The sequence below is a fragment of the Lagopus leucura genome, unplaced genomic scaffold (genome assembly GCF_019238085.1).
Source record: "Lagopus leucura isolate 7727_CA_CO unplaced genomic scaffold, USGS_WTPT01 Super-Scaffold_100001, whole genome shotgun sequence".
Lineage (NCBI taxonomy): Eukaryota > Metazoa > Chordata > Aves > Galliformes > Phasianidae > Lagopus > Lagopus leucura.
The window spans coordinates 93774134-93789856 of NW_024962262.1; the positions used below are offsets into that span (position 1 = coordinate 93774134).

The following is a 15723-nucleotide window of genomic DNA, read 5'->3' on the forward strand; positions in this document are numbered from 1 at the left end:
CTCAATGCTCTATTACTGTGCTTTACAGAAGGAAGAGAGAATTTCATTTTTTTAAGGTTGTTTTACACATTTGCCCTGTTTTAGATTAGAAAAGTAAGGAGTTGAGTCACCTTGGCTTTGGCTTGTCAAAATAATCCAGACTGATAGATGAAACAGAACTGAGCCCAAATTTCAACAAAGGAATATTTGTATTTGGAAACAAAATGTAAAATCCCATCTCCTGCTCTCCCCAGCCCCTGTTCCCCCACCTTTCTCTTTTCCTTCCTTTAGTCTTGTTTTTACTATAATCGCTGGTCTGGGAACTATTAAAATAGAACTCGAAAAGCTCTGTTCTGCTCCCAGACTAGCAGTGATACCATCTTGTTGGAATCTCTGTTTTTGAGATCTGCCCCAGAGAGACCCAGTGAAAGCTGAGGTAAGCAAGTAAACGTTTGAGTATTTGTCTTTGTTACTTAAGCATTAATGTGGTGCTGAAGAGGAGGAGCTGTTAGGGGGCCAAATCTTTTGCATTTACATTACTTTTCCTGAACAAATGTGATCTGAGACTTTTCATAACTGTTCTTACCTCTTTTTTCTTGCCTTTTTGCTAAGGTTTATCAGCACAAAACTATCATGAACTGAGCCTCCTGCATTTAATCCTCTCCTGATGCGATTGTAGGAGTCAAAAATGGGTAATTTAATTTCAGGATTGTGTGGATGAGAGAATCCTGAGGAACTTCTGTGTTAGATAATTTCTGTTGTGAAGTGTGATGTACAAATTTTGTTTCTGTGAAATGAAACCAGAGACTGCCTCTGTTTAAATGCAGATTGTGGAGCAGCTCTCCAACAAGAAGAGAAATGCAATACCTGAACCCAGGAACTCATTCTGTTCCTGTGGTTGTTCTTTCACTGTAGCATGCAGCATTCAGTGAACTGCAGAAAGATTTAGGAAAGAGGAAAGCAGAAATAGGTGTGTTTTTTCCATTTGTTTTGTGCAACAGAAGTTTCCTACAAAAGGCCAGTCCTATAAGAAAAGTAGTGTACAAAATCACTTATTACATGGATGATACAGATGGAGGGAGCACACTGGAAAAAGAGAATGTTGTACTAGTGAGTTTGGACTCTCAGAGTATGTTTGACATAAATTTATGCTTGCATCTACTTATCAATATATAATTGTCTCTGATAAAACACGTACTTGATAAGATGGAAGGAAATGCATTGTGATATGGTTCTTTAAATTCTGGGCTGACCTGAGCTATTATCTACAGGAATGATCAGAGAGGAAGAGACCTGGAGTCTGCCAGACTTTCAAGGGGAAGGTTAAGTATTTGGCACACCAAACAAAGAAGAATTGTTTGGATAGTGCATAGAAGGAAGAGGAAAGGTGGAACTGGCAGCAGGGAAGCAAGTGGTTATGATAGCAGGAATGGGAGTTTATTTATCTCTGTAAAATGGAATAAAATCTGTGTTGTTAGATAGCCAAATAGAAGTATGTTTCTCTGAGATTTTCCTGAATTGAAACTGGCCTTTGTATAGTTTGCTGAAAGGTGTTCTGTGATCTTTAAAAGGAGAGTTAGTTGGCCATGAGACAAGCCAATAGAGTCCACTTTGCCGTACTAAAAAGATAGCCGTGTGTGATCCAGAATTAATTTTCCCATCCCTTCTTTTAAGAAACTACTCCGTCAAACAATCAGTTTTCTTTTTTAATTTTGAAATGGAAGAAACAGGATATGCTTCATGGAACATTTCTTTAAAAAGCATTTTATTTAAAAAAAAAAAAAAAAAAAAGGAAAAAGGACTACAACAAATTTGCTATGTGTGTCCAGCTTTCTGTGCTTTCTGTCACTTGGAACACTTTGGCCACCAGGTGTGGTCAGTGTTTTTGGATACTGCTATCCATCCCCATGTCCTTTTTAATATCTTTACATCTCATCCAAATTGTAGCTGCTGCATTTATCTACTCTTAGCACTCATATAAAACAACCCACTTTCAGAGTCTATATCCTCACAAAGACCCTTGTGTTAATGGTGTATGGAAATTTCCATAGGGGTCTGCCTATAATGTTGACTTTCAACTCACTATTTCCAGATTTGAATTAGTAAATCAGAAAAATATTTTCTTGTGTTTTTGATGAGGAAGAGCAATGACAGGGAGCAGAGAGAGAGAGAGATCACTGTTTAGTTTAATAAGTGTAACCTCTTTGGCTCTGCTTTTCCTTATGCAGAGACCAAATTCTTCCTTATTCATTTGTAATCTTTTTATTTTGCTCCACCCTTTTCTTTCCACCCTCTTAGTTATGGGGAAGACCAAATATTATGCCTATTTGGCTCATTGTGCAGTGAAATAGATTTTAGTGGAATTAACTAATGGTATTTTTTTTACATTTACAATTATATAGTTAATGAGAGGGTCTGACCTCTGGCTGATGCATTGCCTTTCTGCTTTTACTGAGTATTCTTCCCAGTGACTCAACAGCCGTGTACAAAGTGACAAAATCGTGTATTAAAAAAAAAGAAAAAGAATGTTTAGTTTTGAAAACACAAATCTTTCACTGAATAAATATTTATCTTGCCTATTTATAATGTCAAGTCAAGCGTAAGTGGTATTAATTTTGCATGAAGGAAAGCCAAGTCTAGAAATCCTAAGCAAAATCTTGAAATTGCAGAAATGTTGAGTTCAATAGAACAGCAGATGTCTGAGCAGCGTGAATGCTAATTTTGCAGGTTAAGTCCAGCTTTCTTTGATAAAGCAGTGAAAATATTTCATGGAACAGTTTTCAGTTAATGAAGGTTTTGAAACATCTGATTTTATTTGTGTGAAATTTAAGTGGGCAGTCAAGAATCTATCCTATGAGGTGGAGGGACCCTGTGGAAAAAAAAAAAAAAAAAGCACAAGATGATTGTAGGGGGAGCCTGATAATCTTTTTTTTTTTTTTTTTTTTCACTGCTAATTCTCCTTTTCCAGTGGGAGTGAATGATGTCATCCTGTCTCCTCCCACTGTGTGAACTACGCTTGTGTCAAAGTGTTGCTGCCTCTTGTCACAGAGAGAACCGTTCCCTTAAATGCAGCTGCAGTACTTTGGTGTGATACCTGTCAGAATCATTCACGGTGTGAGCTTGGGTTTGTAACCATGATGCCAAGATTGGTCCTTCTCCTTTTCTGTGGATATATTGCAGTAAACCTGGGAAGTGCTCAGAAATTGCCCAGAGGCAAGTAACTATGACAACTTTCTGGGGTTTCATTTGTTTTTCTTCTGCTGTTGGGTTTTTGTTTGTTTGTTTCTAATGCTTGTGTTCTCCATGGAAATTTGCTTTCAACAATATAGGAAAGATTGAGATAACTAAAAAGATAAAAGAAGATCAGTCAACAGGGTCCAAGGTCCAAGCACCAGAGAGTTACTTTAGAGCTCCTGAATAAAACAATTAGAAATGCTTTTATTTAATCTTGTGACTATGACAAGTACTGTGAAACAGTGTAACTCTATTTATCGTGATTTGAACAGCGTTGTGAAGGTTTCTGGTGTAGGATCTTGAAGAAAATGTGACTTAAGAAAGCACTCTGTGCTGCTGGCAGATGATTTCAGCTCTGTCTCAAAATAACTTTTATGCTTTCCATTTCTATCTACCATTAGCATTTGGATAGGAAATTACTTTTATAGGTCAGACTGCATGTATTTTGAGAGAGAAAAACATGATTATTAAAAACAATTACATTTCAAACTGTTCTTTCCACAAGAAAAATATATTCCCCGACCTTTGAGAATATTTAACTCTTCCTCTTTCCTGGAGTCTGGAGGTACAATAGGTTTACATAAATGGTAGGAATCCTTTATCTTCTTTGCTAATGTAATCTATGCAGTGTTGTCTTTTTACTAGTACTTAATGCTGCAGAAAGAACAGTCTTTGCATAAAATGAAATATTTTTGTATCTAGATCGTAAAGCACTTTGTAGTACTTTGGCATTAAGCAGCACTTTCACAACTGTTTCTGTACTGCACGTATTGCTCTTGCTTTGTAGATGTGCTTGCCTGAGTGCGCTGTGCTTTGTAATGGATTTTACATCTGCAATATGCTGCAACCAGGAACAGTTAAAAAAGGAAGATGTGGTTTAGTTCCTTATGACAATATTCAGTAAGAAATCAGCACTTTTGGGGCTTCCTATGAAATTCTGATTCACTGGTGGGGAACCTAAAAATTTTGGGGAGAGGTGACTGGGGGAGAGAGAGGCTGGATGTGGCACTGGGCAGCCTGGTCTAGGGTTGGCAACTCTGCACATAGCAGGGGGGTTGAAACTAGATGATCACTGTGGTCCTTCTCAACCCAGGCCATTTTATGATTCTATGATTTTCAAGCCCCTGCTCCTCCCATCCTTTATTTTTTTAGGTTTTCTTTTTTTTCTTTTGGTGCTCTTCTGAAAGTTACTACTTTTTTTTAAGCTCATCTTCTGGACTCAGTGTGGAGTTTTCTGCATACTGTTCATGTGGAGTAATGAACTGTGAGCAGTTGATACTGTGGAGTATCAACTGCAAGCAGTTGATAATACTGTTCTCATTCATGTTGAATAGACTGCAAGACATGAGCTTTAACCAAAAAGCCTTCTATAAGTAAATTACTGTAGCAGTTCTCATAGCAGAAAATTGCACTGGACAGAGAGGAACATCCTATGTATTATCAATTTTGAAGGAAGAAAATTTTCTGGTATTTGTCATTTTAAACTGTTTCACTTGATATTCTGCTCACTAACATAGAATGATTGCTTTAAATTTACTGTGAATTTCAGACAAAGTTACTGATCCTCTGCAGTCAGTGTAAGATTAATTCTGGGATACATTTTTTTTTTTTTTTTTTACTGTCCTAAAATAACATTGCAGAAGTGAAGCTCTGCTTGCCAAATGCATACAGCTGCAGGTGGAAACTTCATTTCATGTCAGTGAAATAGTTCTTCAAAGGGTGGTGAGGTACTGGCACAGAGTGCCCAGAAAGGCGGTGAATGCCACATCCTTGGGGACACTGAAGGCAAGGATTGAGGGGGATGAGCAACTTGGTCTAGCTGTAGGTATCCCTGTTCATTGCAGGGGAGATGGACTAGATGACCTTTAAGGTCCCTTCCAACTCAAATGACTTTCTGATTCTATGATCCTAAAGGTTCTCCCATTGCACTGTTAAAATATCAACTTTTTTTTTTTTTCACAACATCGCGGATTAGTATTTACATTAGACTGTTGAAAAAAGTATTTTAGTACTTACCTGTTGTCTGAAAATGTGCAAAGAATTGTCTTTGTCTACAATGCTCTTCTGTTTGGCAGAACATACAGAATGTTTTCCTAATCAAAGAGTATATTTCGGTCTTTAGGTAGTTTTAGAATGAGTGGTAGTATTCTATAAAATCCACTGAGCTGCTTTCCTCTTCAAGTTGCAAGCTACTTAATTGAGCCTCCACAGGGACCAGTGGAGTCAACTTGATAACTTGAGGGAGAATAATCTAACTGATTTTGCTTTGTAATTATGTACAGACTCGTGAACAAGTTCTCTTTTCATTCTTAATATTGCTTTGGAATTCTTGTGCTCAATTTATCTCTCCAGGAGATCTCTGGTCTTGTGGACTGGGATTTCCTTTTAGTGATAGAAGGTGGAAAGAACATCTTGCCTCCTGCAGCTGCAAAGGAACAGTGCCAATACACCCTTCAGATGTCAGTGACTTTCAGAACTATTGCAGAGGTTTTGTATGGATGTGCTGTTCAGGAAGCTAGAACACATGTGGTTCACTACACCAAATATATGTGTTTTAGCTTTCACCTCCACAAGCATTGATTTGCGTAGAATGACAAAGAAAGTGTTGTTGCTGTTCTCAAATGTTCTTTACCAATAAATTATTTTAACTACTTTGACTCAGAGGGCTGGGCAATCAACAATCATGTGAAAGTCAACCAGAGCAAGTGCTGAATTCTGCACCTGGGCACTGGATTCTGCACTGGGCAACCCTGGATCCGTGCACAAACAGGGGACATGAGGCTGAAGAACAACCTCATACAAAGGAAACTGGGGGTTCCGGCTGTTGGCAAGTTGAGTGTGATCCAGCAGCATGCCCTGGCAGCCCTAAGGGCCAACCCTGAGGTATATCAGCTCCACCACTGCTAGCTGTGTAGAAGGGTTATTGCACTCTGCTCTGTGCAGCCTCCCTTCCTGCACTTGGTGCAGATGTCCCACAGAAACTTCATGATGATTCTATATGTTCTGTAGTTTTATTTATGTAGAAAACAGGCCTATGTGTATTTCTGGTGGTGTTATAGTGGCCTCAGTACGGATGAACACTACTTGTCTGGTAATTTTTCGCCACATTCACTGTACCAAAGAACAAATGATGAGTTGGTTATAAGCTGCGTCACAACTTTTGTGTCAGGCTCTTAGCTATTGTAAGATTTTGCAGTATATACATATATTGTGTAAATACAGGTTTAATTGAAAAGAAAAAGTTGGTTGGAATTATGTTTTGCCATAAAAGCAATACCTTCTTTACTATTATGTTTGTTTTTCAGTTGCTGGAAAAGTTCTGTAGTCCACGCAAGTGCTATCTATGTGTGGGGTCACAAAATCTCAGAGCAGGAAATACTGGTATTTTAGGTACCTCCTTCTGTCAAGTATTTGAGCCACTGCTCTTTCAGCTATACCTAGCTTCTAGATTTTTTTGTTTCATCAGAAAGGAGAGAGGCTTGGGCATTTTTTACTTGATGTTATCTCTTCTTTTTTCCACTAAGCCAGTGCTATCCAATGTGTAATGCTTCACTTCAGCACTGTTACACTTGGAATATTTTACTGATGCAAATGATTCATAAGAGGAAACAGTTGTGGTGCATAGGTGTCAGAGTTATTTTTTGTCATACTTTCTCTGATTTTTATGATTCCATGAAGCATTAATGTTCCATCCCTGGTGAAGACAGTGTGGCCTTTCTAGACAGGAACTGATGCAAAGAAAAAGCCTTACCTTTAGAGGATGAATTAGTAAGAAGAGCATCCTGAACTTGAGAGGGAGATGAAAAAAAGCAAAGCCACAGAATCGAGAATAAACAAGTTAAAGGACATAATCCACAAGTCTGTACTGCCTTGTAAACTGTATTTCACTGGTATTATTCCAGCTGGACCCAATACAGATGTTGTTTAAGGCAACAGTGGTGGAACAAGTTCTTAGTGTTTGGTAAAACAGCATTTCATGGTTTTGACTTCACCAGTTGACTTTCCAGTTACAACACAGATGTGCATAGAACTGCACTTTTTCACTATAATCTGTTTCTGATAGTTTTTGTATATCTTCATGTTCTGTTTTCCTTTGTTAGAGCTGAAAAGAATTTGGAGTTAAGCCCTTTTTATAAACTTCTAACTTTAAAACTTTTTCAAAAAAGAAATGTTATTCATTCATTTATTTTGCTGTGTTTCTGACCTTGTGGCTTTCCTACTATTTGAATTAGTCATCAGGTAGACTGGAATTCAGGCCCAACCTTGTTCCACTTTCCAGGAGTCAGGCCTGTCCTGTTCTGCTTTCCAGGAAACACTAGGGAAACCTTAATTCACCTTAATTCCTTGTTGCTGCCTTCTAAGGAGGAAAGGAATATACTTGAGATGCCTCACGGGACCATGTGAAAAATCCTGATTTACAGACCTACACAGGGAAAACCAGATCCCAAACTTTCTTGTTTCTGCAGTTGGCATCTGTGGGGATAAGTGGAGAAAATAGTAGTTTTAATTTATCTTTTTGTTCGGTAAGTATAGAGAAATGTTAGAAACTATTGCAGATAAAACCAAATTTTAGCTATTGGTTATGGAAAGTATAACTGATATCCCTTTGCAAGAACATGGCATTTACACTACAATTCCAAGCTTACCATTGACACTTACGAAAGGAATGGGCTAATTTAATTCCCTGCTAAATTTGTTGCCTGTGCTATGTTATGTAATACTTCTTCCTAACCAGATATTGAACAGCATGTGTTTTTACTTACTGGTGTCAAGTAGTTAAAACAATGTTGAGTTATTACAATGCATCATAGTCACTATACTACAACAGCCGAGTTAATCTTTAAACTTTTGTGCCACATGCAACTAAACAGCACCCCTCTGGTAGCTGTAGGGTAAAAGAACAGAAAATGTAAAGTAGGAAAAAGATTGAAATGTATTTATTTGAACATATGAAGAAGGTGTTGTGTCAAAATATTTCAAGAAGAGTGAAAAGATATGCTTCTCATATGTTTATTTCCCCACAGTTTACAAAACGTTGTGGGGACTGTTTTTCAAAATACACAATGCTTCAGCCTTCAGAAAACATACTGTAATGAAAAAGAATCAGTTTGGACAAAACAACTGATTTCCTTTTATTTGTTTATTTATTTTAATGTCTGGAAAGAGAAATGCCAAATATTTTGATCTTTGGTTATTTTTAAGATGAGTGGTAATATTCTATTAAGAGGGATAATGATGAGCAATGATAAGCAAGCCTAAATTCCCCTGCATCTCTTTATTCTCCAAATCACAACCTGCTGAACTGAGGTTCCAGGGTCCCTACTACACTATAAGAAATGGTGGAATCAATTTCATTGCCAAATTCTCTTTCTAGTGATGCATGTACTCGTAATCAGGTTTGTGTGAAATAGTTCTGTTTTGTTTAATGGTGCATCATGACAAAGTCATTTGAGAAATCCCAAAGGAATCCTATATCTGGTTTGACTGAGTAACTAGGGTTTTCAGTCAGTAGAGATGTCATGGCAAATTTGTCTCCTCCTTTGTTGAAAGTGAAAACAACCCTTAAGAATTCTGGCACTGTAGCTGTTCATTCAATCAAAGATAGCTTATCATAAAGACAGTTCTGTTCTAAGATTGCATGAAAATATATCAAAACTTGGTGCTGAGTGTCAGACTGCCAAGTCCAAAGATAATCTGTAATACCAGATTTCCATTTTTATGCTGGCTCTGGCAGTGACATGACAGTAACAGATGTGGGTGGGTTCTGCCAGGATTAAATTCCAGAACATCTGAAGGCCTCTAAAATGATCTCAGTGCTGGGTGATCTGTATAATCGTCCACTTCTTCACTTTGATTTTCAAATTCCCAAGTATCTCTTTCAGACTATTACTTTTCAATGTACTTTTCATGCCATCTTTTGTATCTAGCCATTTGAACAGTGCAACCTATTTGACTCACTTGAGGAAGGTCTGTAAGCTAGATGATACTGCTGCTGTTTGGCCAGACCCATCTGTGGATGCAGTGGATACACATGTCAGTCTACATATTTGTTGAGAGCTGGTGCTATGGACAGTCCCTGGGTCTGATGCTTTGGAGCGTTTGGTCTTACCAAGTGTGTTCTACACATTGCATGTGGAAACAGAAAGCTGTCTGCTCCAGGGGGAACAAATGGCTAGCAGTAACCTGCCAGTCAGAACTGTTCGTGCAGGTCCTAGTGGATTTCTTTTCCTTGGGGAAATTCAAGTGCAGACTTGAAAGTGGTGCTGAACTGAATACATCTGCTGGAATGTTATAAACTTTGTCTTTTTGTGGGAGATGGTCTAAGATGCTCCCTGGCATAGACTGCAAAATAGTGTCTTCCTATGAAGAAAGACAGATATCTGTGTTCTGAAAAGGCAGTGGCTATAAACAGGATACTGTAAGGAAAAGAGTCCAGTCCATAGTGAAAGAGGGCAGCCAGAAACAGATCGGATTCTACCCATGCTTGCCTGGCACGCCCTACGTCAAATGCCATTGCTTAGAAACTAGGTTTTCTGTAAAATAGGCTAGGTGTATGTTCTATGAGTATGCTTTAGGAAATTATTATCTATCTTATTGTGTTTTGAGGATAGTGTTCATAAAAAATGACTCCTGGCAAGAATCGAGCCTTTGTTAGGAGAGGACCAGACCAGTCCCTCAAAATGTACTGATCGTGTCATTACACTTTGACCAGATCAATCCTAAGCCTTCCCACTTGAGCAAATCAGTGTGAAATATGGCAAAGTAAGAACAGGTCAAGCTTTTGAACCATCAGCTGGATTTCTACTGCTGATGAAGTTGCGATTATACTTTGGACATCAGAAATCAGTGTTTTTGTGCTCATTGCCTAACCAAAGTGATGTAACCAAAATTAGAGGATATACAAGCGAGGTTACATAAGGATGGTTACAGTAGGGACATCAACTCAGAATCTTCACTACTTCAGAGTTACTGGAAAAAAATAAAAGTAAAGAGTTGGGATGCTAGCTTCTGGAGGTGCTAGCTATGCTAATATTGGGCACGCAGGGCCTCGTTCAAGCCAGAGAGCTAATGGCAAAGTGGATTCTTAAAGTGCGAGGGAATTTGTAGTGTTACTTCTGCTTTTTTTTGTGTACTACTAGTGTTTCACATTATTCTTGAAATCTGCTCAGGAAAAGCATAATTCAATGAAGCAGTTAGAAGCTGTAGTATTCTCTCCCATCAAAACCAGTTGTGGCATCAGTTCATAAATCTATAAACAGCACAGAGTTCTTGGTATGATTCTACATAATTAATGCTTTGGGAGCCTGGCCAATTTTAGTGTACTGAAATGTGTGTGGGATAATGTTATTTTTGAGCTTGAACAGAGGGAAAAAAATCTCCTTTTGTCAGCTCCTCGCCACTGCTCTACATTTATTATTCATGTTAATTTTTCTTTCTCTGATGCATAAGACTGGAAACATTTTAGAACACACAGAGTTATGCTTTGTTCAACGACAAATACGTAAAGCTATATGTAAAACTGAAATGTTGTTTTTCCGACTTCAAAATGATTCTGTCATTACCACAGTTCAAGCTTGTACATGAACAAGAGAGATGCACAATGAGAAAAATGTAAGACTTCAGGCCATATCGCTTATCAGTTTTCTTTTTAAATCGCAATGTGTCTGCACAACATGTCCAAGCATATGCTGAAAATAAAAGGCATGGGTGAGATAGTCTGAAAATTAATAAGAATTTGAGTGGTGAGATGCAAAAAAAAAAAAGGAAGAAAACTATTGTTTGACCAGGAAAATTTGGCTGAGTTCCATTATCTATGGCTCATGCAAACACTGAGGAGGGTGGATTAAGTGGCACTGTACTATTCTTTATTTATAGAGCAGTGTATGCTTGTGCATGCGAGTTATATGGTTAGAGAATTGGCTTCATTTGAGTATAAGAAGCATGATTCTCTTAGGGTGATTAAGAACCCTCTTAGGTAGAGGGGAGGGGATTGAGCTGCCATCAAGTCTCCATCTTTGTCGTAAAGCTAAACAGCAGACGCTTTCTTTTGTGAACTTGACAGTGATATTGCAACATGCAGATAGCTCATTACTTGCTTTTAGCTATGCTATGAAAAAATTATAAGCATAAACACTGCAGAGAGGAACCTGATGAGATTTTAAAAAGAGTAAATGAAGAGTCTTTCACATGTGGAAGAATAACTGCGTGTATCAGTACAGGTTTGGGGCTGACCTGCTGGAGAGGAGCTCTGTGGAGGACTTTGGCATCATGGCGAGGTGCCAGCAGTGTGCCCTTGTGGCCAAGAAGGCCAGTGGTATCCTGGGATGCATTAAAAAGAGCATGGTCAGCAGGTTGAGGGAGGTGGTCCTTTCCTTCTACTCTGTCCTGATGAGGCCACATTTCGAATACTGTGTCCAGTTCTGGGCTCCCCAGTTCAAAAAAGACAGGATCTCCTGGAAGAAGACCAGCAAAGGGAGATAAGGATGATAAAGGGCCTGGAGTACCTCCATATAGGGGAAAGCTGAGTAACCTGGGTCCATTCAGCCTCTGTAAAAGAAGACTAGAGGGGAGAACCTGATTAATATTTATAAATATCTAAAGGGAGATGGAAGGCATATGGATGAGTCCAGGCTCTTTTCAGTGGTGCACAGTGATAGGACAAAGAGTAATGGCCTAAAACTTGAACATAGGAAGCTCCATACAGACATGCAGAACTTTTTTATGATAAGAGTGACCAGAGCACTGGAACAGGTTGCCAAGAGAGGTGTTGGAGACTCATTCTATGGAGAAGACCTGTCTGGATGCCCACCTGTGTGACCTACTGTAGGGAACTGCTTTAGCAGGGATGTCATGATGCCTTAAAGTCTCTTCCGATCCCTGAAATTCTGTGTTCCCTTCAGCATTTCTTTTGGCTTGTCTAGGTTACACTTTTGGTAAATATATTGCAATAGAAACTGTTTGCTATAATCTTCTAGGCTTTTATCATTCTTCCTGGATTGCTTAGTTCCAGCTGAAAAAGCAGTTGGTAAAAGCATTAGTATGTTGTTAGTGCAAGAGTTCTTAGAGAACAAAGCTTCTAAATAACATAATGGATATTGTACTTCCTTGTCACTTGGAAATATGTGCAGAAATTTGTGATGAGCATCATATGCTATCAGTGTAGTTACTTAAAGAGCATGTAAGGTCATTCGTAGTATTAAGGCTGAGGAGAAAGTATAGAAGCTCAATCAAAGGAAATAGATGCTGTTAGTTGTGCTCGGTTTCAGTTTAGAGATCTCAGGAACTGAATATTTCTTGTTTTGTGTTGTTTTTTTCCTATGGCCTGGCTTTTTTAGGTTTGTAAGTGTTTTTATGTTTTTTGGTTTTTTTTTTTAAATTTGCTTTTGTAGAGTTTAAGCCATTTGTTAGATGTCGAGTGAAAGTGTCATGGGATAGATCATCTTGCATTTTAAAACCTCTGCACTGTAAAGTCATGAAACATTATGTACGTGCTTTATAAGCTTTTAAATCAGAGAATATTCCTTGGGAATTAATGTAGTCTACTCTGCACTGAGTTTCAAGATCAGTGATGAAAGAGACATAAATTTGCCACAAACAATTGAATACATTTCTGAGTGAAGTACAAGTAAAAATATAAAGTCAATAATGCACAAATTCCCTCGCTCATGGTTCTAAGCATATGTGTATATGCCCATATCCAGCTCCAAAAATCATAAATATTTTTCTTATTAGTGATTTCTGTCCTCACACTCAAAAACATAGAGGAAATCTGTGCTTCTTTCTGGAGACATTTTCTTGAGCTGTAGAAGCTTTCCTGTCACTGCAAACTCAGAATGCATAACTGTAGAAGAAGAGAATCACCTGTGATCTTTCTTAATTTGTTGGGTGTGGGTTTTTTTTATGTTTTGTTTTGTTTTTTAACAAGAAGCCAGATCATCAGTCTTGAAATTCACCTCATCTAGTGGTGCAAGATGAGATGCATTTTCCATCTGGAAAAAACAGTATGCATTTGGAATCGGTCCTTATAGGACTCAGCTGTATTCAGCTAGCGTCTACGATGTGTGAAGAGTGTTTGGTTTGGAGATGCAGAGCAGAAGTGAACACTTTTTAAACTCTATTATCACTGCTCTGTTGGAAATTCTGAGCATGTGCATTATTATTAGTATTACTTGTGTATGTGTCTAGAAGTTTCTCAACTAAAAGGAAATAAATTGTTAAAAGCTTTGCTCATAGAATTGAGAAGAACAAATTACAGCCCTCAAAGCATTACTAGTATTTAATGTTTGATTATTGTTTTTGGTAACTGATAAAGTTTTATAACTCTTCTGAAGTTTAGCATGTGATATACAGCAAAACCTACACTTACAACACATGCTTCAGATATTTAATTGCTTTATCAGCTGCCTGCTTCTGAAAAATAGGGAAATTACTGCAGTGTTAAAACACAGAATATTGCAAATGCAATTGTCAACTACATATCCAAAGCAATTAATATTTGCACTGTTTGAAGTCCTGCATATCTTGCATACTATAAGAATTCAAGCAGAGGATTCAGATGCTTAGCATGATCACGTGGTGATTGCAGTGTTGGAATTTAAAAGCCATCATGACTTCTGAGAATGTATGATACCTTTCAGTTTTCATCATTTGCTACATGCAATTATAGAGGCTTATTTCAGCTTTGCATGGCATAATGAGCAATTTATAAATAGAAAATAAGTCCCATTAAACAGTACTAAAGTAGGAAGGATATTTTTATAAAATTGTATATGTTTAAGGATTGTTAAATGTCTTGTGCTGCCATGGATCTGGTCTCTAGAAACACAATTTCAATGTAACAGACAAATTGTACTTTTCCCTTTCTAGCTGTTTCTAATAGAAATAGATAATTACATCACTTTGTAATGATTTGTACTTCCTTCTCACTTGGAAATACGTACAGAAATTTGTGATGAGCATCATATGCTATCAGTGTAGTTACTTAAAAGGCATGTAAGGTCATGTCCTTCTACTGATATATATCTACTGATATATATCTGATTTTAGATACCTTTTATTCTGTTAAGAACTTGTGATAAAGGCTACTGACTGGATTGTGTTTCTGAAGAGGTAGGCAAAAGAGTATTTACTGGCATATTAAAACTGAACAGAGGAACAAAACGTCTGAAAGCATAGATGTGTCAGAAGTGCAGTAATGTCTGTCTTTTTAACTGCACTGATATTCTCTAAAGTTGATTTGCGAATGTAGTTTGGTGAGCACCTGTTTCTGATTGTCTCAAACTAGTTAGTCTTTGTTAAATTTGGAAGCTGATCGTTAAGTGCAACCCATCTTATTTTATTTGCCCACCCCAAGTTCTGTGCTAAATGTATGCAAACCAAAAAACATTCTCGTCCACTGAAATTAATTTAGGTACTGCTGTGGATATTACTTGAGAACCAGAAAGAGTATCAAGGGAGGGTTATGGACTTTTAACCACTGGCTACTAGTCTTTGAGCATGGTTTTCTATCCTCTTTACATTCTACCCTTGCAGCATTCCCTTCTTCGGTTTGGCTGCAGTGATGCTTGTGGAGGTTGTGTCTAAAACTTTGCTAAGTCAAAGAAAATGACATGCACTACTTTTACCTTGCACACAAAGCCAGTAATAACATTACAGAAGATAGCAGGATTGGTCAGACACAGCCTGGCCATGGTGAATTTGTGCTGGCTCTTCTGAATCTCTCCTTGTTTTTCATGTGCTGAGATCTGACCATTTGTTTCATGTGTTTCAGGTAATTGAGTTTAGGCTGAACAGTTCATCTCTCAGATGCTCTTTTCTGCCATTCCACAAACAATTGTAGTGTGATTTTTTTTCTCTTCTTACATGACAGAGGGATCTTGCCTCTCCCTGGTGTTTCTCTTTTTATCAGTAAATAGTCTTATCTATCTAGTGAAGATAACGTTTTACTGGATTTTCAATATCTATATGTGAGAGATAGGAAATAAGTTATTGTGGCTTTTTTTCATAGGTCACATACTCTAGTCTTTGACTTCTGGATCTTGTAAAGTTGATTCACAGAATCACCAAGGTTGGAAAAGATCTCTAAGATCATGCAGTCCAAATGTCCACCAATCACCACTAGTTCTCACCAAACCATGTCTCTCAGTACAACATCTAAATGTTTCTTGTATACCTCCAGGGATGGTGACTCCACCACCTCCCTGGGTGGCCTATTCCAGAGCCTAACCACTCTCTTGGAGAAGTATTTCCTAACTTAAAGCCTGCACTTCCCCTGGTGCAAGTTGAGGTTCATACTTAGAATGTCATACTATGCTGCTCTGTTTAAAAAGAAGGGTTTTTGTGCACTGGACTAATCAGTGGTAACAGATCACTTAGACATGAAGACCAGTGCATAAAAGGACTGCTTAGCAAGTTTTCAGATTTACAACTGGGGAGCATACCTTGTTGGCAATCCTGAGACTCATAGGTTAGTTTATGTTAGTTTATGACTCATATGTTAGTTTATTTATG

At 38.0% G+C, this 15723-nt stretch overlaps 1 protein-coding gene across 4 annotated transcripts in view; it reads left to right on the forward strand.

The window, feature by feature from the left end:
* Window positions 1-3019: 3019 nt before the first annotated feature.
* Window positions 3020-15723, forward strand: part of LOC122177821 (ABI family member 3 binding protein) — a 119868-nt gene continuing 107164 nt past the window's right edge. For all 4 annotated transcript variants that reach the window (XM_042867558.1, XM_042867559.1, XM_042867560.1 and 1 more), the window contains exon 1: window positions 3020-3192. In XM_042867558.1, the coding sequence (XP_042723492.1) occupies window positions 3114-3192 (79 nt within the window). In that variant the 5' untranslated portion in view covers window positions 3020-3113. The remainder of the gene's footprint in view (window positions 3193-15723) is intronic.